The sequence below is a fragment of the Bombus flavifrons genome, chromosome 1 (assembly GCF_040668555.2).
Source record: "Bombus flavifrons isolate JBK064 chromosome 1, iyBomFlav1_principal, whole genome shotgun sequence".
Classification (NCBI taxonomy): domain Eukaryota; kingdom Metazoa; phylum Arthropoda; class Insecta; order Hymenoptera; family Apidae; genus Bombus; species Bombus flavifrons.
Window position 1 is genome coordinate 9565929 of NC_138442.1, and position 27950 is coordinate 9593878.

At 32.4% G+C, this 27950-nt stretch overlaps 5 protein-coding genes and 3 long non-coding RNA genes across 15 annotated transcripts; 4 read left to right on the forward strand and 4 right to left on the reverse strand.

The window, feature by feature from the left end:
• The first annotated feature begins 736 nt into the window (after positions 1-736).
• Positions 737-12346, forward strand: LOC138179111 (tyrosine-protein phosphatase non-receptor type 2). Of its 4 annotated transcripts, none has more exons than XR_011172932.1 (9): positions 737-1157; positions 2968-3129; positions 3199-3458; positions 3553-3778; positions 3849-4001; positions 4209-4374; positions 4439-4652; positions 4729-10160; positions 10386-11776. XR_011172932.1 is itself a non-coding variant. In XM_069111575.1 (9 exons), exons 1-9 carry the CDS (start codon positions 1062-1064, stop codon positions 12299-12301), a joined length of 1455 nt encoding a protein of 484 aa, XP_068967676.1. In that variant the 5' UTR covers positions 737-1061; the 3' UTR covers positions 12302-12346. The 4 variants fall into 4 exon arrangements, 3 of the variants coding, with proteins under 3 accessions (XP_068967676.1, XP_068967669.1, XP_068967685.1); XM_069111575.1 differs by lacking the exon at positions 10386-11776 and adding an exon at positions 12235-12346 and having other exon boundaries at positions 4729-4839; XM_069111568.1 differs by lacking the exon at positions 10386-11776 and having other exon boundaries at positions 3849-3998; positions 4729-9486.
• Positions 9870-13852, reverse strand: LOC138179221 (uncharacterized). Of its 2 annotated transcripts, none has more exons than XR_011172964.1 (3): positions 13122-13852; positions 10326-12290; positions 9870-10227 (listed from the first exon to the last, which is right to left on the reverse strand). It is a non-coding gene; the product is annotated as an uncharacterized LOC138179221 (long non-coding RNA). The 2 variants fall into 2 exon arrangements; XR_011172963.1 differs by lacking the exon at positions 13122-13852 and adding an exon at positions 12881-12919.
• Positions 13853-15604: 1752 nt separating this feature from the next.
• LOC138181927 (uncharacterized) lies at positions 15605-16351 on the reverse strand. The gene has a single exon (XM_069117339.1). It carries the CDS (start codon positions 16349-16351, stop codon positions 15605-15607), a length of 747 nt encoding a protein of 248 aa, XP_068973440.1.
• A 624-nt stretch (positions 16352-16975) lies between these two features.
• Positions 16976-20295, forward strand: LOC138179133 (uncharacterized). Of its 3 annotated transcripts, XM_069111615.1 has the most exons (6): positions 16982-17334; positions 17744-17995; positions 18420-18578; positions 18987-19379; positions 19797-19965; positions 20126-20295. In XM_069111615.1, the coding sequence occupies exons 1-6, from the start codon at positions 17308-17310 to the stop codon at positions 20161-20163; spliced, it is 1038 nt and encodes a 345-aa protein (XP_068967716.1). In that variant the 5' UTR covers positions 16982-17307; the 3' UTR covers positions 20164-20295. The 3 variants fall into 3 exon arrangements, with proteins under 3 accessions (XP_068967699.1, XP_068967708.1, XP_068967716.1); XM_069111598.1 differs by having other exon boundaries at positions 16976-17334; positions 19797-20295; XM_069111607.1 differs by having other exon boundaries at positions 16980-17322; positions 19797-20295.
• On the reverse strand, positions 18525-19721 carry LOC138179244 (uncharacterized). Its single transcript, XR_011172980.1, has 3 exons — positions 19667-19721; positions 18970-19400; positions 18525-18660 (listed from the first exon to the last, which is right to left on the reverse strand). It is a non-coding gene; the product is annotated as an uncharacterized LOC138179244 (long non-coding RNA).
• On the reverse strand, positions 19816-21700 carry LOC138179225 (uncharacterized). The gene is made up of 3 exons (XR_011172965.1): positions 21314-21700; positions 20666-21191; positions 19816-19928 (listed from the first exon to the last, which is right to left on the reverse strand). It is a non-coding gene; the product is annotated as an uncharacterized LOC138179225 (long non-coding RNA).
• Positions 21701-22438: 738 nt separating this feature from the next.
• Positions 22439-26194, forward strand: LOC138179188 (uncharacterized). Of its 2 annotated transcripts, XM_069111723.1 has the most exons (6): positions 22439-22553; positions 22610-22815; positions 22900-23364; positions 23447-23701; positions 24492-24833; positions 25430-26194. In XM_069111723.1, the coding sequence occupies exons 4-6, from the start codon at positions 23684-23686 to the stop codon at positions 25730-25732; spliced, it is 663 nt and encodes a 220-aa protein (XP_068967824.1). In that variant the 5' UTR covers positions 22439-22553; positions 22610-22815; positions 22900-23364; positions 23447-23683; the 3' UTR covers positions 25733-26194. The 2 variants fall into 2 exon arrangements, with proteins under 2 accessions (XP_068967824.1, XP_068967833.1); XM_069111732.1 differs by lacking the exon at positions 22610-22815 and having other exon boundaries at positions 22470-22569; positions 23050-23701.
• A 118-nt stretch (positions 26195-26312) lies between these two features.
• LOC138179216 (uncharacterized) lies at positions 26313-27796 on the forward strand. Its single transcript, XM_069111792.1, has 3 exons — positions 26313-26660; positions 26735-26894; positions 27537-27796. Exons 1-3 carry the CDS (start codon positions 26566-26568, stop codon positions 27744-27746), a joined length of 465 nt encoding a protein of 154 aa, XP_068967893.1. The 5' UTR covers positions 26313-26565; the 3' UTR covers positions 27747-27796.
• The last annotated feature ends 154 nt before the right edge of the window (positions 27797-27950 follow it).

Here is a 27950-nt window from a genome sequence, read left to right on the forward strand (position 1 = left end):
CATAAGAATGTTAACGCTATAAAATCGGCCGGGAGAAAAATTTATTTATAATTTTCAAATTTATTAATCCATTTCTTATCCCCTACACAGTAACAAATTATTTATGAATAGACTGCAGACCTTTATATCGTTTAGAAAAATTCAAAGATACAAAAATGCATAGAGTGTACATGTGTACATAAAATATCTAAAATATACTATTTTTTATAATATTTAATTGGTAAAACAAATTGCTGCCTAGATTCTACTATTCTAATTGTCTCCAAGAAAATATGAATCTGCGTAAAAATCCGCGGCTTATTTATGAAAGAAAAATGTATAAGTTTGGATCTAGTGGTATGGGTCATTCATGAATCCTTGGCTATTCAAGAAATAATAAAGAAAATCATAGAAATTTCTAAAATATCTAGAGTTTGCTCTTCATGCTTCCATAATAAATTTAATAATCTTCTTTATAAAAAAAAATTAATTACGATACTATGCAATTTCCAAATGTAATCTATTACAAATCTTAAAGAAAATTCTAAGCACTTTCCTAAACATTATCCAAAAAGCTATTTGAAAAAGTGAATTCTATCTGGCGCGTATCAGTACGCATGCGCAATAGTTGTCAACATGGCGATGGCTATCTCAAATCCTATTCGACAGCAATAAAGAAAAAGATAGAAAAAGAGATGGAGGGGGCTAGAAACTGGCCGGTTTCCCTCAGATGTCAGCACGTTGGCTCGTATCTTGTATTTCGCGGTGGTAGCAGCGGCGGCGAAGGTGAACGGTGGTGGTCCGAGTTTGCAGAGTGGGTACAGTGTGTACGTTAGATAGCGAAGGTGTAAGTACGTCTGGCTGGTGAGCTGTGCTTACGCGTTTTCGTCTCCCGTGCGGCGGGGGCTACCCTTCGCAATAATCCGCGTCACGCATGGCACCGCTTCGTGCCTGAGACGCCTTTTTCTCGGAGACAGAGAGAGCAGGATCGTGCACGGCCGGGGCCCAGCCTCTTCGCGTGCCTCGTCTCATTTTGTCGTTTTCGAGCGCCGGAGAGACAGAGTCGCGAACGAGCCGACAGAATGACCAGCCAGGAGACGCTCGACCAAGGGATCAGTAACGTGGAAACCGAGTATCTCGAGATCAACTCGAAAGGAGCCTGGCCGATCCTCTATCAGGTAAGAAAGATCGCGCCCCCCGTTCCATCTCTTTTCTTCTTCTTCCGTTTTTGCGTCTTTCCTTCCGGTTACAGCGAGAAACGGCGGTTCCTGCCTGCAAATGTGTCACGCACAGAGAGTCTTCCTACCATCACATCCTAACATAATCTGGGCCTCCTTGCACAATTCGACTAACATTATTTATGAATTTACAAGTCCCAAGTCACAATAGTATCAATAAAATATCCTTGCAACATGGTAGTAAGTTTGGTTATAGGTAGACTGCGGATTTTTATACAAATTCATATTTCTAAGGATATAATTTAAAACGTAAAACCTCGATAGGCAATTAGCACTATATTTTGGATATTTGATATATTTGTTTTTTCATATTATGCGCAATTCTGCATTTTCAGATGTCCTATAAATGTATAAATATCTGCAGTTTTGTTACAAGGTACTAAACAAACTTCTAGTTGTCTGACTATTACGTTTGATTAAAAGTTATGAAATTATTCAAGAGAAGTTCATAACCTACAACTTGCAACTTGTCAATTTATTGATATTAGTTGGTAAATTATTGTGCAAGAGACGCCTGGACTCCTCCGCTGACACGACTGTTTCATCCAAGACATGTACGATCCAGAAACGCTGAAATTGCGAACATGATGAAATCTCGTTTCGATCTCGCTCGACGATGTTTGATTGCCAATGGAGGCTAATACCATGGTCGCTGGCACGTTCTCATCTGTCGCGAGATCTCGTAGCTCACGATACGCTCGTCATTGTTTTTTTAGCGCTGCTGAATGAACAGAGAAAACCTGTATACCAGCACCAGCGTGTGTATTGTCACACACGTCTGTTATCAAGTTTTCGTTTATTTATCATACGCGACCCGTTCTTGGCCGCATGGCCGCATTTGACTTCCTTCGTGATTTTTGCTAATCTGGCCCAACGCACTTGATTAATTCATGCTCGACAAATGAATTTGATTTGTCCGTACTTACAACGATGCGATTCGATACGATATTAAAGAAGAGTCAGAGGTTCCACTGCGTTTATCCATTATCTGTTTTGTCCCGTAACTGGCATGCTTTTCCGCGGATATTTACAATGTGCGGATTGTTTCGCGATACCCAGGGACTATCAGTTTACTTTCTTGGAAAGCCGTTTTCACGAGAAAATTTTTAAATACTGCATAGACTCTGCATTGTGATTTTATTACCAAGGTCGAATTTCTTGGTTTTAAATATACGTGCCAGGTATATATTTAGTAATACAGTTTGTATTCATAAGTAGAAATGTAAGATTTGTTAGCAGATACTAAATGAACCCTATACAGGTTCTAACAATCAAACCTCGTAGATATGTTCTATGAGTATAATCGACTATGTTATGTAAACATAGGTCATTTAAAACTTTATTAAAGAATTATAATAAAACTAGGAGATATGAAGGAACAATAACAAACTTACAGTTACTGCCATAAGAAAAACATACCTACAGTAAACATAATCATCATTAATTGTAAATTCTATCTCAAAATCCGAATTATTCCTACTGATATGAAATTGATAGCAGTAAAGAATTAAATTTATTATCTTGTGAAACTTATATTGATTTTGTTTCATCTGAATGAACTGATACTGTTTCATATATGTTTCATATATTTTTAAACTTTTCTTTATATTTAAATGACTTATATTTGTATGACTCTTTTTGCTTGATAGCTGTTATATAGCTTAAGACAGATACATTAGATAAATGAAAATTGTTATTATTTTTATATCTTTTCTTTTCCCTATTATATAAGAAAATGTTACTTTTACAGCATATACGCAACGAATGCAGTAATTTTACATACACATGCAATGAATCAAAGAAACCACAAAACAGAAATTTAAACCGTTATAGAGATGTTTTGCCATATGACCATAGTAGGATTGTCCTTAAAAGGGGCCCATGTGATTATGTCAATGCTAACCTCATACGGGTAGATATCATATTCAGATACTTAACTCTAAGTAAGAAGAACATGATAAAAAGATCTTTTTTATTATAGGTAGATCGTGCCCATAGACAATACATTCTTACACAAGGACCACTGGAAAATACTGCTGGCCACTTTTGGCTAATGGTATGGGAGCAAAATTCTAAAGCTGTGTTAATGTTAAATAAGATAATTGAAAAGAATCATGTTAAGTGTTATCAGTATTGGCCTCTTGGTGATTCGATTAATACTATGATGTTTCCGGATGTTGGTATAAAAGTAAAATATATCAGTAAAACAGAATCATCGGATTACACAACTAGAATATTAAAGTATGGAGATAAAGAATTATATTACAGATACTTCTTTGAGAAGTGCATGTTTAATTTGAGAAGGTATTTGATTTATTGTTTATGTCTTTTGTAGGTTAACTGACTTGGAAACAAAAGAAAGTAGAGAAATATTACATTTTCATTATACCACCTGGCCAGACTTTGGAGTTCCACAAAGTCCAACAGCTTTTTTACGTTTTTTAACAGATGTCAGGCAATCAGGAGCATTAGATCAAAATGTTGGTCCTCCTGTGGTACATTGTTCTGCAGGAATTGGGAGATCAGGAACATTTTGTTTAGTTGATACATGTCTTGTTTTGGTAAGCATTATACATACTGAAGAGAATTTAGAAATTACAAATGGGAAACTACCTTTCTATTCTTTTGCAGATTGAAGAAAGTGGATTGAATTCTGTGAATGTTAGAGAAGTGTTAATAGAAATGAGAAGACACAGAATGGGTTTAATTCAAACACCAGATCAATTAAGATTTTCATATGCTGCCATCATCGAAGGAGCAAAACAACTGCCATCCAACAACGTGGTAACTAATACCAATTCACAGTGGTACAATATTATTAGTCTCTTCATCCTGAATTAACTTAATATATGTTTTTGTCGTTTGTTTCATGTACATACATGTTTGTCTTTGTGAAAAGTCTTGTCCTTAACGTGAATTAACTCTAATAACATTGTGCTACTGTGGAACATAACAGTCTTTGATTTTCACTAACTTATGTGGTCTTTACAGAACATTAATAATGAAGTGGTAACAAATCATTATGACGTGGTAAGTAACATCAATAATTCTTCAAACGAAGAGGAAGATGAACCACCTCCTTTGCCACCTCCAAGAGGTGAATCCTTAACACGTAGCATGATGGCAGATTTAACTTCAAATCCAATAACAAGAAATGGTAAGCATGTAATTGTAAAAGTTAATAATTTTCAAAATATAATTTTCTTTTTATCTAATATTAGACGAATTAAGTGCACCACCTGACAAACCATTGCCTAGAGAGCCATCAATTTCCACAGAAATATCTACCACCAGTCCACAGGCTGTTCCAAACTCTGCAGTAATCACAAACAATTTACACGAACAGAATTCGGATGGTGTTGTGGTGCCTAATGATAATACTAGTGACGGTGAAAACTCTTTAAAAACAATTAGTCCTCCATCCAGTCCAGATACGTGAGTTATTTTAAGAATAAAATCATATTTACGTGTTTCAATATCTCGTTTCTTCTTACTTATTCCATGTAAACAGGAAAAACGAAGTACGTCATCGTAATAAGGAGAAGAAAGAACGTCTGGCAGCACAAGTACGGGAGATGAAGCGTCGTCAAAAAGAGACTGAAGAATGGCAGAAGCTCAAGAGGTCATTATTTAAACCTCTTACAATAGGCATAGGCGCTGCAATTGTTGGTGGGGGTATTATAGCAATCTGTGGCTATTTGTACATGCGTGGTTAGGACCGAATTGTTTCCCTGTCACACATGTACATGGACCATCGAATTGTCAGTGATAATAGGTGATCCGCACATTCAAGAATAGTTACTTTCACTACGAAATATTTAACAGCTCCATTGCACATGCCATTGATTGCCGTTTCGAGAGAGTAATTAATCAGGGAGAAGCATTTAGTGTTATGTAATTTAAAGTAAAAATACACGCAGTCGTCGTGAGGCGTTATATTAATGAGACTATCAGTTGAGTTGGCAAAATGAGACACACGTCAGTTATCAAAGAAACGTTCAAGAGAAGTAACTTATTCTAACGAAGTGCATTTTGTAAAGGACATTGCTGCACGATAAAGAAGCGAGAAAAAAAATGAGAAAGAGATCAGGAAGTCAATGATAAATAGGAACGAAAGAGAAAAAGGGAGATCCTCGATTTGTATTTTTGTATTGTGATTCACTTAATGAGTATGTATCATACTAGAAGCTATACATTCTTTTGAAAATCTTGTTAGGTTTCCATGAAAGTTGCACTTAACCAAGTCAGTAGACCCTTTCGCATTCGCGTTTCCAATTATAGTGAAATAAGAGGTAAATCAACTTAGATTTTTACTTTGTAATCTTTTTCTATCCAATTAGAAATAGAGACTATCTTCTTTATTTGTTTGATGATGCAACAATTGAACGTATATCCTATGAAGTAGGATGCAAGAAAAAGCACATGTAAAAATCTAATATAAGTAAAATAACAGTGTCCTCTTATTCTCATATTGTAACAATGGTAGGTTCTTACATATAATAGACATTACACACGAAGTGAGTGCACGACGTTTCGATAAGTAAGATCGATTATTTACTTTTAAAGTAATAATCAATATAGAGGCAATTAAAAGTATTAATTTACCACATTTTTTATTTCTTACAACATTTAAATAAATTTAGATTTCTTTAATTTAATTCATTTCATTATCTCCGATATTTTAATTCTGATAATAAGTTGAAGGATGAAAGAGACGAGTTTCCTTCAGTTTTTCAACTGTTATTCTTCGAATAAATTTGATCTACTGTTAGCAATCATCCAGGGTACCAAAATCATTCGCTTAGAGTTTAATAAGTAACCTCGATCATCTTGCTAGAATTTAATGGATATATTCGTGATAGTCATAGAGAAATGTTAATGAACTTTACAGTTATAGTACACTATATAAATGTTTCTTTTTATAAATAACTTGCCCATATAAGTAGAATCCATTCTTCTATAAAATGTTCATGACGAAACGAAGTCGCATTAGAAATTAGCATAAGCGATGCCTGTGACGTACCATGGCCCATTCTCACATGGCAGATGAATGTTGTTTACTTAAAATCATCGATTTCGTTCGAAACTTGTTCCTGGGGCATGCGTTAAAGGGGAGGGGGAAGAAAAAAGAAACGAATCATCTTGACTTTCTCTCTTCCTGGAAGAAACGCGTCATCGAGATATTCCGTTTAATATGGCAACTGGTGCCTTCGATGTTGTGTGTACTTCGTAAATAATTCATGCAATTTCGTAAAATGCTCGTAATCGTTTGTAATATGAGTCATTTTATACTCGAAGTAGCCGAGGGGATTTTTTATGCGAAAATTACATGACCTGGTTAACAGAAAAATTATCATATTTCTCGTAATACTGGAATAATTAGCGGGAAGAATATTCTCAGCGAGCAAAACTTGCTACTGTATTCATCACTCGTTATCCTGCGCATTGCGTTTTTCATTTCATGTGATGAAATTGTCGACATAATGGGTGCCAAACAATGAGAAGCCAACAAGAATTTTGTACGTCATGCATAATATATATAAAAATATCTAATATTTTTGTGAATCAGTTTTCGGTATCAGCCTTGATGCATACTTCAGTGTAAGTAAGAACAATATCTGATTACATGGAATTGAATCAAGCACTCGACTAATTTGAGAAATTAGTGTTTCGTAGGAACTTCCTCGCATGCTTGAAGATGAAATAAAGTTGCTGTAGATGATTCCACTAGTGTAACCAAGATGTACATGATATTGTTGATCAGAAATTGATACTCTGTGCGCATCTGATTAGTATAATATCAAAGCTGATGTCGAAAATTAATTCAGTCGGAGGAACATGTTGGAATAATCAACAGTATCATAGTTGTGTTAGTAAATTTTATTTTATACACTTTTAACCCCTTATCAAAGGCGTTTTTCTATCATCTATCATCAGCAATCTCACTCCCGTCTAGCATTCGGATAGATATTGCAATATTTATACAAATTATAAAGAACCTTAGTTCCCACATAAAAGAGAGTAATTAGGGGTTAAAAAAACACATTATTTTAAAACACGAATTCTAACTGATTTGCTCAATAGTAAATCGTTTAAAGCACATTGAGCATCGTGGAAAGACTGAGTACATCTATAATTGCTTCTACATGAAGTTTAAAAAAGAAACGAATGGAAACGAAAAAGAATTACAAATACGTAACGCGGTTATAAAAGATTTTTACTCTTAAGCCGAGCTTCTACACAAATCGTCACGATCATTCTTTAACCTGGAGTAAGCTTATTGGATCGTGTTCCAACATTAAACAAAAGAGGGAAAGAAGTTAGAACAGGAAGCAAAGTATAGCTTAGTTGCTTACGTTTTGACTTTTTTCCAAGAAGAAAACACGCGTGGCGTGAACAAACGTATTTTGTGTACTTTTGTATTACGTCGTTAATCCATAGGATGCTTGGAACACGATTTTCATGTCAAAGAATTATTTTTCTGATACGTGTTACATTCACTGCACAGTGGTTATAAAAAGCATTAGTACATAATTATTATAGCATTTATATATTAATTAATCAGATTCAAGCGTACTCCGTTTCGTGTCATTTAATAGTACTTTTATGTGATTACAAAAAATCGATACTGTAAAAATATAGGACCTGCTAAAAAAAGCGCTTTATTAAAAAGATATATATAGGTATATACAGATACTTTTTGTAACCACTGTATATGTGTTGGTGTGTTCGTTCACAATGCACCGAGGCATAATCGCAAATTATCGTAGGAGAGATGTCATCGTGTTCCATTTAAAGCAATGTTAAAACGTGTTCGAAGTTGAATACAGTATTCTGTCGTCGGTACAGTTCACCTATGTGTGTGTGCACCATTGTATATCTTGTTACCTGATTTTCATCTAGAGTATATTCGTACGTTTATATTGTCGTTAGAGGAACATGCGACCCAAACATGTTTTCTTTTTCTCATTTTAAAATGATTTTTGAAACATGTTCGAATAACTTTAATATAGCATGCGAGAACAGTGTGAAAAAACAATCTTCTCCGAGCAAGGAGAACGACACATACGTCAGCCTTCATTTAGAGCGATTACATTGAGCGAAAGAGATGATAGAGCGTTCCTAGAAGAGAGTCGACAAATTCGATATTTTTTATATTTTCTTTTTTAGAAACACGATGAATGTGATCTTCGAGTTTATAGCGAGAGTGCTTCTGTTCTTGAACGGTTGAAACTGTTTGAAGTTTTCAGGTGCTGACTTTTAGAACATAATTTTTATGTTGAAATTACTTCCACAAGAAGATCTAGAAATAATAATGACAACTTTATTTTATTATAATACTGTATAATATAAATGTTAACATTGATTTCTATGTTACAACGTAATTGAACAATTGAAATTCTATAAATATGAGGAATACTTAATGACATCATAGTAACTCTTACATTGCAATATTATTACTTAATTTTTGACAAGACCAGAATTAGCACCTGGAAACTTATAATTAGACTGTGGATGTTTATATATACACAACAAATTTAGAAGTGCAGAAATGTATAGAGTGCACTTAATACGCAAAAAATACATAAAATATCCAAAACAAAGGACAGATAATAATATCTATAGTAGGTAAAACTAGTTTTTATCTAGATTTCGTTTCTTTAATTACAAAAATATGAAATATGCATCCGTAGTTTATTTATAACAGTTGTAATCGACGAGTTAACCGAAGATTAAAATTCGTTTCAGATTAGTTAAGTGTCTTTCGTCGTTAATGATCAATCGTGATGAAGGCGTTCATCATGCGTTCACCGAGCATTCTCGTTCCTGTAATTATCGAAAAAATAAGGTGAATATTAGACGTCGAAACATTTGTCCGACTTACCTGTTGTCGTTGCTGGAAGCTTCTTGAAGATTTTGATAGAGAGCATGCGAGAGAACGCGAGAGAATGTATGCGTGTGAGAGATGAGGAACGAGAAAGATACGTATTCTTGAGAACTAAAATCCATGAAAGACACGGTGCTAATAAAAAGTTCCAAAAAAAGAGACAAAATAAAAGGAAGGAAGAAAGGGAAAAAGGAGAAGAGGAAGTATTGAGAAACACGCCTCGACGCGCGTGCATGCGTGAAAGAGCGAGAATGAACAGAAGAAGTATGAGAGTGAAAAAGACGAAATGTTACGAGCGACGATCGTGAGATTTCGTACGAACATTTTTTCCTACATTTCGCCACTAGAAGAATAATATAAGAACAGGAAACAAAAAAGAAAGTCACACCATGTAAGGAGTTTTTTAGAGGAGTATACTTCGTCGATTATATGATAGAAACATGTTTTATATATATAGAAATCGGACGATCGAGCTCTGAAGAAGATTTAAAAGAAAAAAAAGTATAAAAAAAAAAGACGAAGAGGGGAGGCTTCCGTATACAATTTCAGTTTTTCTCCATCCAGTAATCTCTCCGTCGTATACAATAGACATAAACTCGTTATGATACTACAAGGAACCGCAGAAACATATAGCTAAGTGCCTACTCCTACGAAAGAAAAGGGAAGAGAAAAAAGGGGAGTCATAATAGTGAGAATACGATCTGTAGTAGCATTCAAATAGAGTTACGACACTGTACGCAACCCCTCGCCTTTTTGGAAGAGCGTAATCATCGAGCAAGTGAATCCTTTATTATCCGACAATATATACTTATACATGTAATATATATTTAGAAATAGATAATCGTTCCAGTAAATCTATTGTTACCTGACTGTCGAATGATCGAGTCACGAGATTTATGATTTATAGTTTATTATAATTATTTTTTCACAGGCTAGTATTTGAAAACAGAAGACTTTTTTTAATGCAAACTTCATAGAACTCGATAATGCAATAATACTTCATGGAAGATATCTAGTGTACTGGTAAAATTCAATTCAAAAGCTAAGTAGAAAAGGTCACTAATTACAAAACTAATTTTCTTCTATATACCAAGTAATATATATATATATATATATATATTACTATAAATAATATATATATAATATTAATAATATATAATATTATATAAATAATATATATAATATTATATATATAATAATATATATATATATATATATACATTTCTTTTTAATATCATAAAATTACAATATAATGAGTAACAAAAATAATGTATTTACAGATTATATTTTCAGGGATGTTTATTTTACCTGTCACTAAATTCTTCCCAACAAGACAAAAAAGAGAAGACATTCTCGTGGTTTGATCAATTAATTTGACAAGTCAGGTCGTCTAAAACTTAAGAATGGAGTTGCGCGTGTGGAAAGGGAAGCAAACAAATGAAATACGATATAAGGACCAGGAAAGCAAGAACGAAGATCAGGGTTTAGATAACGATATTAATGTTGTCCTTCCGGAAACAAATAGAACATGGGCAATAGTAGGAAGTTACTTCTCCCTGAGGTCAAACTGCATCCTTGCGACTCTACTTCTACGCAGTTAACTGTTAATATTTACATTTACGATGTACACCGTGGTAGAAGTTGTATCGAGACATGGTATTTTAAATGTAAAACGAGAACAGATACACACATACATACACATGAATGACAAATGGAAACGTAACACTTGGTAGAATTAGAGAAGACTGAATCGTAGAGGAAGAGGGTCGAAAGAAGTGAAATGAGATAATGTGTTATTGATTCGCGAAAATTGGGGAAGAAAGAAAAATCAAATTTTTATGCAATTTATTTCCAATTGGCTATATGAAAAGAGAAACAATATTAGAACGAGATTAATGGAAAAATTCATTTGAAACGTCACTTCGCTTCTTTGCACGTCCCAACTAGAGAACATTAGATCAAAACAAAAAAATAAGAAAACAGTGAATAGCATGAGGAAATGGTTTGCATGCAATAAAATGTTATTTATGCGACAAGAAAGAGAAAGAGAGCAGAAAAAGATCGATATGCGCGGCAGCATCGATGCCCTCACGACGCATATTCGTTTTTTACTCCCAAATGTAGAACGAACAAAAAAAAAAGCAAAGCAAGAACTACTCGTAGACGAGGTTCCCCGATTTGCATATTTAGATCGATCAATACAGGAAAGGATTTTTTCGTACTTTCCAACTTTTTTTTCATTCCACTACCCCCCTTTTTGACTAACGTGACCGGCCGACAAGTTTTGGATATTGACATTCGTATGAAAAATTATATAAGATAGAAAAGATAAAAACTGTATTTTTTAGATATATCTAGATTGTGGATTTTTATACATTTACGTGAAAATGCAAAGATGCATACAATGTGCGATAATATATAAAATATCCCAAATATAACACTGTCTGTAATGTGCAATAAATGAAAAACGTCTGTGTTTAGGTTTGATTTCTTCGATTATGTTCATGGAAATATAAATATGTATAAATATCCGCAGTCCAGATATAGTATTTCCAATAGAAATTATATGTTACAATGGGAATACATTCTTTGCAGTATACAATGGCTACAAAAAGTATTTGCACGCCATAGTATTTATTTATATTATACTTATATTAAATTTCATATAATTTAACAGTATTTTCATACGATTACCAAAATTTAATACTATGAAAATGAGATGTATAGAACGCGATAAAAGCACATTCCATTGGAAAATAAGGATGTGTATAAATATTTTTAGTAGCCAATGTATATGTATATTTCTTTTCTTCCTTTCTTAAATTAAAATTCGCGTATGTAAAAATGATATGCTTTGTAATTAAGATATTTTATTAGCGTATTTGATACCGAAACCTGTCGAACGGTTCCCTCAACAGAATGTTTCACCTAACAATTCCACCCGGGAAGATTGGTATGAGTGAAATTGAGTCGACCAATTCCCATATACTAACAGGTCTAACTCGATCCTCGTGTCTCTAACAGACCTGGTCTATTACTAATCCGTTTTGCCTTGTGCTTGTTTTCTTTATTTCTCGTACTTGTCTTCCCAGCAGCCACGAAATACCCTCATCTGGTGATTTCTTTCAGATCTAAAAGTGAAACTACTACCGAAAGCAGCGAAACCGTGCACGAGGAGGCCGAATCTGCAAAATAAAATAAAAACTGCATATATATGAAAACAAAACAAAAAAAAAGAAAAGTAAAGAAAGATACGAAAATCTCGCGACAAGATCGCGCTAACATCTCGAAAAGTAAACACGTGAGAAAGAGGTTCCTCGTTTTTTGAATCGGATTTTTCTTTCTTTTTTTTTCAAATGAACACATAGACACGGAAATGAGCTAGAGAAGCGGAGAGCTATTTATTCGACGAATGCTTAAACTGAGAAAAATAAATCAATTTATTTGATACAAACAGAAGCAACACTTAATTTGACGATGCACGATGCTCTTTTAAGACACATCCTCTTTCCCAATCAATAATTTTTATTTATATTTCTTCATGACTGATGATCGAAAAGAGACTGTATTTAGTATCTTGAATCGATTGGAATCCTTTAAGAATCAAACCAAAAGTTTTAATCTTCTATATAACGAAATAGATTTATATTGGCTTGTACTATCCATTTGGAATAACTATTTATTGTATTTCTTTATTGAAAAAGATAAACTGGGATAAAGTAATAATTTTATTTCTTTTACTCAAAAATGTAGTATTAATTTTACTATGCATTACCAATCATTAACATGAACTTTCTATTTGGTGTATACAGTGGATTTACTTATCAGACCAATCTTTTACTTTTAGTTCCATTTAACTAGTATTCTGAATCTGTAATCTCTACAGACAAATAGAAATACCAAAATAGTAATGTGTAAGTTATAGCAAAACAAAATTCCTGTTCAACTCACTGTCAGGTTCAACAAATCAAACTTTAACATCTAAATAAAAGGAACTAAGCAAGAAATGCAATTACCATTTTACATGGCTCCACAAGAGGCTCGTAAATTCCCATCCAGTAAACGATCATTTGATACGTATAAATGAACCACGTTCTTCTACTGAATAAAGTGTGTATCGTTGAAGCGCAAGCTCTTCTAGTGGTTTGTTACGTAATTTCATAGCCATGGCGTGCAATCAACTTCCGCGTAAAATGAATCATAGCGCAGCACAATCAGCGATCGTTAATTGAACATCAAACACTTTTCTACGTAGTAGGTGAGACAAACGACGAAGAATTGCCAGTGTTTGATCAGGATTGACGTGAGCATGCCTCTTAGTCAACGTCACGTTTCACCCCCGTTTGGTGGATACCTGTTTTTAAAAAAACACGTACTCGAGGATGCATCGATGTTACTGGTTTACCAGGTTGGTTATCACTTGCCATAGAACGTCATTGTACGATTAGCGTGGTTACGTTTGACGTCATTATTTCATATAAATGCTACGAGGATGCTTTGCCGGGCACAAATCTGCCACAGAGCCGTTACAAACAGATTTAGTGGTTTTTCATAGACAAGAAGTGGTTTTATACGAACTATACTTGCACCTTTTCTTGCTTTTATCTTCTTTGAGCGAAGATTTGAAGATCTGTAAAGTCATTTTTCAAGTAGAGTACTCGAGGGTGTTTTTGAAGCTTGAAGATTGGAAGATTGGTCCTGAATCTTGAAGGAGCTTTTCACTGAAGTAACAAGATGGTAAGATTATCTTGAGAATATTTAAATAAGTTTAGTTCAGTTGATACGTGATGAAACTCTGAATTCTTTACAATACGGTGGTGAAAATTTATTGAAAAGTGGAAATTATGATTGGTATTTTAGTAAAAAAACATTTTTGAGTGAGTTTTCTTTGCAACTACGTAATTTTATAATCCTATATATACTGTGGAATGATAAAAATAATGATATAGAAGACAACAAAATAAAAAAAAAAAAAAATAGGAAATTCACGTCAAGAACTTTGAAAAAAATCATTAAAAATGACATAATAATATTCAGAGTTATCAGCAAAAACCTATCTTCATCTAGATAAATCTAAGAACTTAGAAAAGTAATAATATTTTTCGTTTCTTCATTTCAGAAAGCCGTCGCAATCATCTTCTTTCTGACTTTCCTCGGCTGCTCCACCGCATTTCCGGTCAAGCTGGACAACTCCAAGTCACTTGCCAGCATTTCGACTTTGCTCGAGGAACCAACCGATCTTAGAAGCAAACGACAGGATGACTCAATTCCAGTAGGATACGCATTTCTTCTGAGCAAATTGGATGGGTCAGAGGGGGATTTTGATGGTACTTTGGTCGAGAAACGCGATGTAAAAGAACAAGATCAAGGAGATCTTGAAACTGCAGCTGGTACTTACGTTCTTCGACCACTGTTCGTCTACCGACAGCAGTTGGCGTATAGGCAACGAATCAGAGATACGAATCGTCGAGAAAATCGCTTCTGAATCACGTTAATAGAGCCGGTTATGACGTTGACAACATGACAAACAAAAGGATAAACGATTTGGAAGCTAAAGGAACGCATGTAACCCATAAACCACCTCATAAAGGAGCATATACGGAAATTTATGACTGAAAAGAGGAATATGAAGTTCCCTTTTTTATGGAGTGGGAAGGAACTCAATTTTGAGGAAGATTCTGTGGAAAAGAGGAAAGCTAGATCCCTTTGAAAGCAATGTAATGAAAATTAAGAAGAATCTAAGAAGAGAAGAGTACTAAAAGAAAGTCTGTAATCTCCAGGAAGGATGCAATAGAGATAGGAAGAATATTGAAGAGTATAAGTTTTTGAAGATTTAACTATTATTCAATTTTCGAAGATGAACTTTGTGCTATATTTCTTCTATTATTGGTGAGAACGATAGAAAATCCTTACAAGGCATGGAAGTTATCGAAGGCGGAAATAGAGAGGTCTTTAACGCTGCGTTAGTTATCGAACTCGTTAATGGATGAGTATAAATAGTAGAGCTGATAATTGGATGAGCAAACTGCCCACGTGATAAACAGAAGCATCAGTAGATGCAGAAAACAACATCTCTGATGTATAAGTTTCTGTTCTCTTTCTACAATTTATTTAGTCTTTCTTATGTTCTGTAATTTGTCACAAAATTTTGTACTGATTTTTGTAAGATGAAATCTTAGCTTATATTGTATAAAAGTATGAATTAGTAATTTAAGATAATACTCTAATTGAAGGTAATTTTTAGTTGTAAGGGAAAACTACCAAAGGCACCAAAGTAAGCTCTTACATGTATTTATTTAAAACAATATTGTTAAGTATTTTAACTATAATTGATGAACTGTTTTTGTAATATGATTTTTTTATGTACTCTAATTATTAATCTCATTCAATAAATTTCTTATAATAAAATACTTCAGAAATCTTTTTACTTTTTTTATATATACATAATATACATTTATTGTAATTAATCACATGAATACACAGACATATAAAAAATACACTATTTTCCTGGGAATACTGGAATCCTTATAAAATGGTGAGAAGAATCTCTCTCACCACTAGACCAAAATCTGTTTCCAAATGTTGACTGGTACCAAGGAGGATACAATCTGCCTTCTTCCCTAGATTCTTCTGAATATGTGTTCCTTTTTTCTATGTTCTTAACATTCGCAGAATCTATTTGTGCAGGATCAGATAGACTGGAAGATTCTTCATTGGAATTTTTATTTGATGCATCTTCGGTTCCTTCCTCTGTGGTCTCATAATCATTATTTTGAGATTCATCCACAGCTAATCCCTGATCAAAATCAGAAGTATTATCCTGTGAAGATTCGTCTGAATTTGATGGCTCTTGGTATTCTTCATCTTCGCTATCTCGTTTAACGCGATACCAAGGTTCTAAAACGGAATTATGAATTGATTCTTTAAGTATGGTGATTATCTGTTGATTTTCTTCCTTATCTTTAGATTCTGTAGTATCCATTGTAAATGACTCTGTCATTGTGAATGCTTCCTTGCAACATGTTTCAGAAGCTGATACACTTTCTTCCAAAGAATCTGGTCTTTTTGTAGAACTTATAAATTTTGAGATATTTTTTGATGTATTATATATTGTCTCATTGTCATTTCTCAAATCAGAATTTGGAGATTGCATCGAAAGTGTTTCTGTTCCCAAATTGTTGCATTCAAATGCTTGGAGAATTTTTAACAAGATAATCAAACTGAAGAAACAAACAGAGTGTGCCATTCTCTTCGTTGTCACTGTTAAAGAATCTTAAAAATGGACAATATTTAAGATCGTTCAATCCAAATACTTAATTCGACGATAACGATATGAGCTGTTCAAGTGGTAATGAGAAACTAAAGAACCGGAAAAAGAAGTTGCCCCTTTTATAGTTGGCTGTATAGAAATAACTGGTAAAGTGATCGCTAAACGTCTGAATATTATTAACAACATACTAATTACCAAATTAGTGTCCAAATAATCCTGATGATTTAAAATAGCGTTTACGTGAACAGCGTTTGGAATAAATACACAGAAATCTTCGAAAACGAAAATCTTAATAATGATTATAGATGTGTATGTGTATATGTGGTGCTGTAATCTTATACAGATATAATCACTTTACTATTGCCTACTCTTATTTCAGGCCATTATATTTTCAGTCACTATTCGGCAACGAGAGATAAGACATCATTCTAGTTTTCAGACATTTTCAAGTTAGCAAAGTTATATTGGAATGAATAGAACATTTTTAGAATGAGTTATTAAAAAATTAATAGATTTGATAAACGAAATCAACAATTAAATCTTGAATAGTATTTCACTTATAAAAGAGTACATGTAATATGAGGATTCATTGTTCAAATTTATTATACTTTGAATAAAACTGAGAAAAATTGAGTAGTGGTATATAATCAATCTTTGATTAAGGGGAGCTGATAAAGGAAAAGTGATATACGATGGTAAAGTCGAGAAAACAAGTTCACGGCGCAACTGGCCAAAGTGATGTACCGCAAGGTTGATACTCACGTCTGTTAGCAGGACAACGATAATTCTTTTGGTACCTGGTATAAAACACGGACGGACCGTTATTACTAGTCAAAGTCGAAAAGACGTTGCTCAGGTTTTTGTCAAGGAAAGAGAAAATTCAAGGAGTATTACTATAAAAGAAGACTCAAGAAGATTCCATAACAGCTTCGATGAAACATAAAATGGTACCACAAAGGGTATAATTATGTATAACCACAGTTTCTATAAATAGTAAAATATACGTAATACATTTTCGAGTAAAGACATTTCTATCTGTAACCATAAAATAGTAATTTCAAAATTTTGGATTTTACAACTTTACGATTAATAAAATAATGTAAATTAAAAGTATAGTGTGAAAATTGTGTATTAAAATTTTAATGCCGCATTTTCAGTATTGCATGAATAAGCGTTAGAATATTGCGCAATGTATGTTCGATTGTTATCTTTGCTTTTATTATGTATTTACGAATTTAATTATCCAGTATTTCTCCAAATAGTTTCTCTGAAATAATAAATAATTTAGTAAAATATTATTATTAGAATTTAAATTTTATTTCAATGTGTATTAATTTTTTATATTGATTTAATACTGTTGTCTTTTAGGCGATCACGTTGCAATTTGTTTTTTGCTTGGCCTTAATCTATGGAAATGGTTCAATGGGGAAACCTTTGGCGCCAGAGGATGTAGAGGGTTTACTTCCACCAACTCCACACGATAAGAACGAAACGATAGCTGCAGTCGTTCAGGATCCAGTTGTCCAGGATGCTGTGCATCATACGGTTACCAATAGATCTCTAAATGGATTAGTTGTTAAAAAGCATGTATTCATAATGCCAGCCACCAATCCCAATCTGGTTTGTATAAAACGACTAAACGAACAAAATATACTATAATTATTATTTTTGTGTAATCCTCGTGCTCCTTTCGTACAACCTGAAGATTAGGAGTTAAAAATTGAGTATTTCAAGTGGAAAGTATTTAAGTTAAAAATTAGCATTCTAGGTATTTTAAGATAATTAGTATATTTCGCGATGCACCAAAAATATAAACTGGACTGTTTATATGATCTTACTATATCGTAGCTGCTGTTAAATATGAATTAAGATCTTTTTATGTTATTTAAAAGATCAGTTCTTAAAATTTTTATTATGGTAATTTGTATCATTTGATTTTATAATAATGGTATTGATAACTTATAATATATAATAATTATTATACTAGTTTATTATTTTATTATACTATTATTGTATACCAAATTTGTATTACCTTTTATTCAAGATACTATCGAAACGCGAACACCTTCTGGTGGTTCCCACTGAGAACTTGGAAGACGTACGAAAAAATATTACTGAAGCGAAGAAAGCAGAAGCTCAAGAGTCTTCATCGCCAGAGAACCAAGCATTCTTCGAAGACGACGCACGTGAATATACGCCAGAGGTAGAGGATAATAATTTAACATGGACATTCCATCCAATGAGATCTTCGTCTGCGATAGGTGAAGCGTATCTATCTGATCATGCTAGAAAAACACAATCCATTATTTAGATAAATCTATTGTTTTTTCCTCATCCATGTAACTGAGTATAGATATTTACAGGATAAATAAATTCGTTTGCATGTGCAAATTTTTCTTATAGTAGTATTAACAATTATGTTTCTATCTATCTATTTTTTTAAAGGTTATTAAAATTTTTAGATTAAATCTTTATTCAATGGTTTTAAATTATTAAATAAAATGTTTCGAAAGAGGATTATCAGTTAAATGATTCGCTTCCTATTATAATTCTCACAAAATCTTCATTAATTATTAATACAGGCAATTTCTAACCTTTTTTCGATTTCCAGGGCAGCGACGACCGATCAGAAGAAAAAGAGAACGAGTCCTTCTCAGAACAGAACGTGATCCAACCGATGTCATCGAACGAGAAACGTAAAAACAAAACCGAATTCTTGGAAGACAAGCTTAGTCGTGGAATTGTGTTACCGGAAGACTCATCTTCGCATAAGGTGGCCGTTCCTATTGTTGCGGTCATTGATCCCTCAAACGCTGAGAAGGACAAAGTGAAGAGCCCCATCGTGGCCATTCTGCCTAATCAAATTAAAAATGGCGAGCTGAATAGCCAAGTTGAATTCTTGAAGCATAACAGCGAGAAGATTCAGAAGAAAGCTCAAGACTTTGTTGATCAGAGTTCATTGTCGGTCAATCCTGACTATTGGAAATCTTCCACACCGTCGGAGGTAAATTTTTGAAGAAAATATCTGTAATGAAAGATAAAATTAGAAAGTAGGGATATTATTACAAATATTTTGATTATGGTAGTTGTAGAAAAATAAAAAAATAGAAAGAAAGGACTTAAAGTTAGGAAAGTAGAAGGATAGAAGAAAGAAAATTATAAAAATCAGGATATCAATAAATAGCATATTACTAATATTATATTATATAATACTTATTGATAATATTACACTAATAACACTTAATATTTTAATAATATAGTACGAATAATATCTAATTTCAAGATATTCACCTATTTATCTTCTTTTAGAACTACAATACATTATTTCCCTTAATAAAAAGTTATAAAAATTTCAATACTTCTATCTACAATATAAGAAGAAATAAAAAATTAATAAAAAGGGAGACATTTCCGCTTTCAGATCACTGTTGCTTTATCACCTTATAGCAGTGCACCAGTGTCCTACTTGGATGAAGCAATCCCAAGTTTGGCTACAAACGAAAAGTTCTTGTCTCCAGTAGTCGTGTCGCAATGGGCAATGCTGACACCATCTCTGCAGGATGATCAAATGGATTATTCACGAGAAACAGGTGACATGGATGTAGCTGAAGATATTATATTTAGACCTCTGTTTAGGTATCGACAGGAATCGCAGCAGCGGTCTAAATACTATGACGAAAGCAATCGACGATACAGTTACACACCGTATCGGGATTATGACAATTATTATCCAAGACGATATTTTTACAGACCTCGTAACGGCGGTTATTAGAAACGAAGAGGATTAGAACGAGAAAGAGAAAGAAGGAAATATGATTTGTGCTTGGATAGAGGGGAAAAGAAGATATCTTGTTTGATACGTTTCTTATCGCTTTATGATTCTATATTTCAATGTATAAATAAAGTATTGTTTTCATTTACGTCATGATTATTTAACATGATTATTAAACATTAAAGAGAACGTTTTATGGAAGAAAGTAAGTTTTCAATTAAATTGAATATGAATTGAACTGTGCGTTCAAATTTTGAAATTAGGTTCCTTTCTACTTTTGTTAACATGTTAAAAATTTATAATAACGATAAATGGTTTGGATTGTGAGAAATTATTAATTTTGAAAAGAAAAACATTGAAAATGTCAAATTAAGAAAATATATATTATTATCTATGTATTAAAAGATAAAAGAATTGAATTACATTTGTTTTTCCGACAAATATGAATAAAAAATTAATTCTAATTATTACGCTATGAAAAGAATAGAAAGTAACAATAGAAACACTGTGAAATGTACCTTAAGACTGCGAGGATGATTGGAACGTTGTAAATGATGACAAGGTTGTCAAGGAATGAGGACTTCAATGACATTTCCGAACGAGCTACTACCGTTTATTTCCTTGAGAAAGAACTCATATCAATCCAAGACTTTCTACACTTAATCTTTAAACAAGATTGTAAATCAATCTGAAAACATACAGTTCTTTAGAAAAATGGAACGGTGTCACTATTTACTCCGAAAATTAATCGGAATACATTAAAGTCTAAAATATTCACAAGAATTTCCAACATAAATGTTAATATTATTTAATACTGGCATTCAATATTAATCTTCAATAAAATAAAAAGCAGCAACTATATGTACCATTTTCTACACATGTACATATGTTAATATATTTCTTTAATAAAATTGATATCGTTTCAGAAAAATTTAAAGCATAATAAACAATAATCAGGATCAAAGAAGACAAATCTATAAATTCCAATTCCAAATTCCAAGTATCTGTACGAATAATTTATGTGATAATAAATAACGCGATAACCTAAAAAGAAGTTCTTATAAACAACCCAGATACGTATAAATTTCTTTAAATAATGATTAAGTTTAAATTCTCAGAGATTAATGTCTCTAGTGGTCAAACGTGTTCGATAAATATTCACAAACCAGTTTTCTACGAATGAGTCCCGATAACTATATACATTACATTGTAGAAACGAACTAACGACATGTTAATACCTTTAGGCAGAACAGTTAGTCATTCATTCCTTCCTAGATTCATTCACCAAAGATGTCGAGCAGATGTACGATGAGGGTGTACACCAAATTAATGTTCATTCAAATTAAATTTCAGAATTTGGAAAGCAGAATCTAATTGTTCAACATGAAGCGAACAAAAAATATTTGCATATTACTTCTACATTTCATAGTGTCAATTATATCTTTATAGTCATACGAAAGTACTTTGAAATGATACGATGCTTAATACACTTATATGGACCTCATATTACCAAAGTGCTGTAATATATGTATATAACGATGTGTAGATACTTTTGGTAGTTATTGTATATGTATGATAGGATAGAGTTTTTAATAATTTTAAAGACATAGGAGATTAAAGTTATATATTATACCTTGAAGATATGCAGTTGAATTAGCAGAGTGGGGCAGTTGTTTGAATGTTGTTAAGTCAAAGGAAGACCATTGATCAATTCCATGCCTGCCAAATTTTATTTGCAAAAATCAAATGCCTTCTCGAACGTGTTATAAATTCATCATCAACTAATACTTGTAACAACAAACATTTAAATATGAAACCTTTTTAGAAAAGAAATGGAAATTTTGAACTTTCGTACTCAAAGAATCTCATTGTTTCGCGAATTCCAAGAAAGAAACTCTATTTCACACTTTTGGAAATTGTCTTGAATTTTCATTCCCCTCTTCATTTTTTCTGCGCATTTTTACAAAGCATTCTTCTTTTTCATTCGACAAATACACGATATTTTAATTGTCAATTTTATTTCAAAATGCAACGGTGCACACGATGCTGTATTCATTTTCTGTTTCACTCAGATTGCTACTGCGCAGTACGACATTCGCACGAAAATTCATACATCCCAAATACATACATTTTAATATAAAATATGCATATTTACGAATCTATATTAGCGTAAACTTAGATTTATTACCGGTCGCGCTATTGTATGCTAATTTACCTTGAATAATTAACCTTCAAATACTTTTCGAACGAATATTAATCAAATTTCGGATCAAAATATCGATTGTTTTCTGTGCAATACTGGTAGTAGGGAGAAAGGCGCACTTAGGAATCCCAAATGTGGATAACCCCGATCATACGAATGTTTAACGACCACTGAGTGGACGTTTAACACCTATGAAAAATGTAGTGACTAGTTTGAAAGGTATGTTGGCAAAATTCTTCGTACTAATGTAATGAATAAGTGGAGTATCTTTTAAAGGAATTACCAAGGTGTAAAATAGGGGTCTGTTCTTGAAATTTGTTAGTCAATGAGCAAAGGGCTGACTCTTCGTGGATGGCAATTACAGAAATAAACTGGCAGATACGAAATATAATTTTGAAAATTATAAAGATTCCTTTGAAATATAATAAAAAGGAATTAGAGTATAGAATTTAATTCTATGGATATGTACGTTTCAGTGATTTTGGTTAGACTATAATATTTTTCTTTTTATCAAGATCTACATCTAATTAGTTTGTTTTATTCGTATAGGAACTAGGAGTGGTCGCCAAAAGAAGTTGTGGTTTCTTTGTTAAGAGTTATATCTAATGCTTCTAATTACAAACATGCGTTTATATTTATCTAATCGGTTTTTTTTATCAATAAAATGACCTTGTAAAATAAAAATAATTATTGTTGCAGATCCACATAACAGAAAATTTAAAGCAATGATCAAACTTCTACAAATATCACAATTATGAAAAGTAACTTAAATATTGCAACTTCACATAACAACTAAAGAAAAAAAAGGAAGAGAACATGAAGCAAAAGGATATTTAAAAAAATCTATAATAATTATCAATACTATACATTTATGCTAAAAATGCAATAATGCATATCATCGGGAAGATACATTGGAGTAAAAAGTAAAATGAAAGAAATTACAAACAATACCGCTATCGTTTCACGCGGAATGGAAGGTCGGGAAAAAAAGGCCAGACTAAGAAAACATTCAAGGTGTTCGAGCTTTCGCGTAGAAAGCCAATTCGATAGTGATAAAAGAAACAAGACGACCCTCTTTACTTTTCTTTTTTCCGAGGATCGGTCGCGAAGATGACTCACATCTAAACTGGAAGCTCCAACCGCATCGTCCTCTCTCTGTATACGTCAAGAGTGGCAGCAACTTAATCGCGTTCCTCGAGATCGCAAACGCGTCACGTATATAACCGATGCTCGACCAATCTGTTCCCTCAATCGTGATCTAAGTGTCGCCGAGAACGGAATTCGTTGTTGTGGATTTCGATATCTTCAGTTGAGAAACTTTAATCTTTGCGCCATGTGGACTGCACTCGTGGTAAGAGAGAGTTAATGTGATATCTGGATTGCGAATTTTTATGCAAATTTATATTTTTATAAACAAAATTGATGGAATACATTTTAAACAGCGATTTGATTTACTTGTTAAAACTTATTATGAATACTCTACTTTTGGATATTTTATATATCTTTATGTATCGTATGTATATACTGTGCATATTTTTGCACTTTTAAATTTCGCATAAATGAATAAAAATCAGTCTGGTGATAACATTAATATACCGTATGGATATTAATTGATTATTATTAATCATTCATTTAATCATATATAACATATATATATGACGTATAACATATAACATATATACATATATAATCATATATAACATATAATCGTATTATATTGATATAAATAGCTCAACCTTTAAATTAATCAAGTAAAATAAAATATTGATAAAAGTTTGGCAAACAATGAACTTTTTGCTTGGAGGTTGAGTTTTTAGAACTTTTTATGATAATAGAGCTATAATAATTTGATAATAATATTAGCAACTGTAGAAAAAGTTGGAAAACTCCATGAAAATTTATAGTAGCGATATCATTGATTATTTAAATATATCAACCCCTTATAAAAATGTCATACACGCATCAACAAAATTTGTTTATCGAAACATTAAAAACAGTATAGATTATCTAACGAATACGTAACAAAAAGCGTCCAATCTTTTCCAAGTTCAATAACAATTATCTTAAAATCATACATAATTAAAATGCGATTAAAAAATTATGTGCGTTGAATTTTTGTTTCTATTCTAAATCTTTTGCAGGTTCTGTTTTTGATGGCATCGTTCGATGTCAACTATGCGGTATCATTGAACGCAGAGTTTTCCGATCCAACTGTGTCACGATTACGGACTGTAGGAGACATACCAGACAGGCTTCCAAGGAAATTCAGGGAAAACAGTCGAACTAGGAGATTGCATATAGAAAATCAACATGGATTTGATGGGAAAGTGGAAAAGATCCATATTAATTCCGAAGAGGATCTTCCTGGAATTCGGGCGTATGGAGTGCAAAAAAAGAATTTGGAGAATAATGGCTATATTGAAAAGAAGACACAGGAAGAAATTATAAAAGATATTGAGGACACTTCGAGGATTGCTCGTACGGTGCGTGGGAATATTTTCTAGATTTCAAGGATATTAATATTAGAATAATGGGATAATAGGAAAATCTGTTCAATTGTTATTGTCATTCCAAAATTTTTCTTTTTATGTACATATAATGTTTAATTGGGAAATTAATTTTATAGAAATAAATTTGTGTCTTCTCTTGAACTTCATACAAAATTAAATATTTCATTGACGTTATATTTTCTTAGTTTGAGTTAAGTTAAAATGATAGACGATTTAAAATATATACATTAATACATATTGCGTCACTTATACTATGAAAACACGTTTCTTTCGTAAGCCTAATTTCAATTGAAAACAAAATCTGAAATTCGATAAATAACTAATAATCTTCCTTAAAAGGAGTCTCTTCTTTATTTTCATTAACAATTTTCTTTAACTTATTAAAAACCTAATACAACGCGAAATTTTTATACAAACAATATAATTTTCTTTATTAACCATCAAAATATGAATGATAAATTATCGGAGAACTGATTACTCGATCCTAAAGATCGAAATAGAAATTTTATTTATTGCATTAAAAAATATTTTCTTACATAAAATTCACGATCTTTATCAATCAATTTTAGGTCGAAGCCTACGGAAAAACCAAAGAGCATCTCGAAATGAACGGTTATATTGAAAGAAGTAATTCTCAGCAACCTCCAGCCAGCTATCAAATTCCATCGAATCAAAGATCCAGAATAACCAGATCCATCAAAGCAGAAACAAAGCAAGACAATCTCAAAAATGATCCAGAAGATCTAGAAGCTCAAGATGCCAAAATTTTTAGGCCACTGTTCGTGTACAGGCAACAGGTGGCTAGAAGGCAGCATCGAAGGAAAAATAATGTTCACAGTTTCCCAGTTGGTCGGAAATCTTGTTACAACTAACAACCAGCTTACTGAAATTCTTTCCATCAAACCGCTTTTTTTTGTCTCAATCGCTTGGAACAACATCAAAATGCGATAAGGCAACGCCCGACTGTTTTACGAAAGATATGCAAACAAGAAATCGGTAAAATGTTTGCGTTGCGGATCCTTGAAGTCGCCTAATTATCATAATAATTAACCGATTGAGTCAGCGTCACTTTGTGCCATAAAAGAAGAAAGCGGTTGTTGAAGACTGGCAACTGGAAATGAGTTACTACAATGATCGAAAGCGCGATAAACGAATGATGTAAATGCCGGGTAAAGAACGTTACCAAATAGTATTACGATTATTGATGATGGAATCTATAGTTTATTAGTAATTAAATAACGATTAATTATTAATGATATACGATATTATTATTTCACATTTTGATATTTTGTTACACTACATGTTGTGAGGAAAATAAATTAAATTTGAATCTACATTCCAAGTTTATTATTTGCAATTGGATGATGATTGACTCATAAATACGTAAATTGAATTATGATTGATGTAATTATTTGAAATTTGATGTTTTATTGTACTCTAAGTAATTTTTATAAGAGAAATGACTTGTATGTGATCCCCTGGTATCTAGCAATTTTTTGTTCACCTTGTGAATGGAAACTAAATGAAAACAAACGAAAGATAGCAACATCCTTGTCCATCCAATTTTTCATCATCCAATTTGTCTAATTTGACAAATTTAAAATGAGATGTACTAGGAAATTCAAGGTATTGAATGCTTCTTATCTACAAACAGTTATCTCTCGAGGAAATCCTTTACATTTAATTTATCCAAATATCATTTAACATGTATGACATTAAAAATCAAAGGGATAGCGGAAACAACGACGAAGTAGTCGAAGTAGAAGAAAACCAAGAAGAAAAAGAAAAATTAGAAAATAGGTACTTAAAAATTTAAGATACTACGAAATAAAATATATATTAATATCAACGATAAAATAACTGCGTCATTGTAGACGGAAATTTCGAAGAAAATCGATGATTTATCATTCGATATCGTTGATAGTGTTGCACGCTCTGGAAGCACTACTTTTGATCATTCTTCTGCCAGTAATAATCTGGCAATGGGTTTCTGTCAATCATCGTTTAAAGATTATCCTGAAAATCGTAGTAGAAGTAAATATTTATACAAATAAATATTTCCTATTATATAGAATATATTATTGTTATATATAAGATATATATAATCTCTTGTGAGAGAGGAGGAAGAGGACAGACTGAAAGTGAGAAATTAAATTAATGTAAATAAAATAAGTAAAATTATAGACATAGGCAGACTGAGAGCAAAGTGCTTTTCAGGGTTATGAGGCCGAAAATAAGAAGATATATAATATAAAATCTCTAATATGATATAGCATGGTCGTAAAAAGGGGTCCATAACTTGAAGGGATGGTAGTACTCGTCGAAAGGAGTAAAAAATATCTAATCAACATAGGACGTAAAATCAATTCTTTCAAAAGCTGATTTTACAAAAGATCGATTTTTAAGATCTACGTTTATTAGACATTTTTTTACTCCTCTCGGTGAGTACTACAACCCCTTTGAGTTATATATTATTGTATGTTACTGTATATTAATTAATATTTCATAATTAATATTACTACAACTTACTAAGACACAAAGGTGATGATACTTTGACATTTAAATTCTTAAAATTTTGGCTTAAAAGTTATTATGATTTTCAGTTACGATTCGTTATGATTTTTAGTTTGCTAAATGAAAATTGTAATAATTAAAATTCTTTTATAATTCATTCAGGTCACGCTCGAACTGGTTATGTGGGTGATCTTCGCTGGAGTGTCTGTCCTTATGACCACGACATTCGTTTTAGAAGATATTTACTATGGAAAAAACGACTATAAGAAGCTCAAACAATTAATAAACATGCGAGGCGAGCCCATGCGGAGCAGTAACGAAACGTCGAATTTTTTTAAAAAGCAGAGCGAACTGATACTTCCAGAAAACTGACATCGATATTTCTTATAATAGCTCTCTTTTTTTACCTTTCTGTTTTTCTAGTTTCACTATGTCTTTTTATAGTACTCTGTATTCTGTATATTTTCAATGTATCCTATACTGTATGTTTATTTGTTTTTAAAGGGCTTTTTCTAGTACAAGTTTTTTATGACTGATCTTTCCAGGAAAATACAGTTCCTTATTCGTAAAATTATA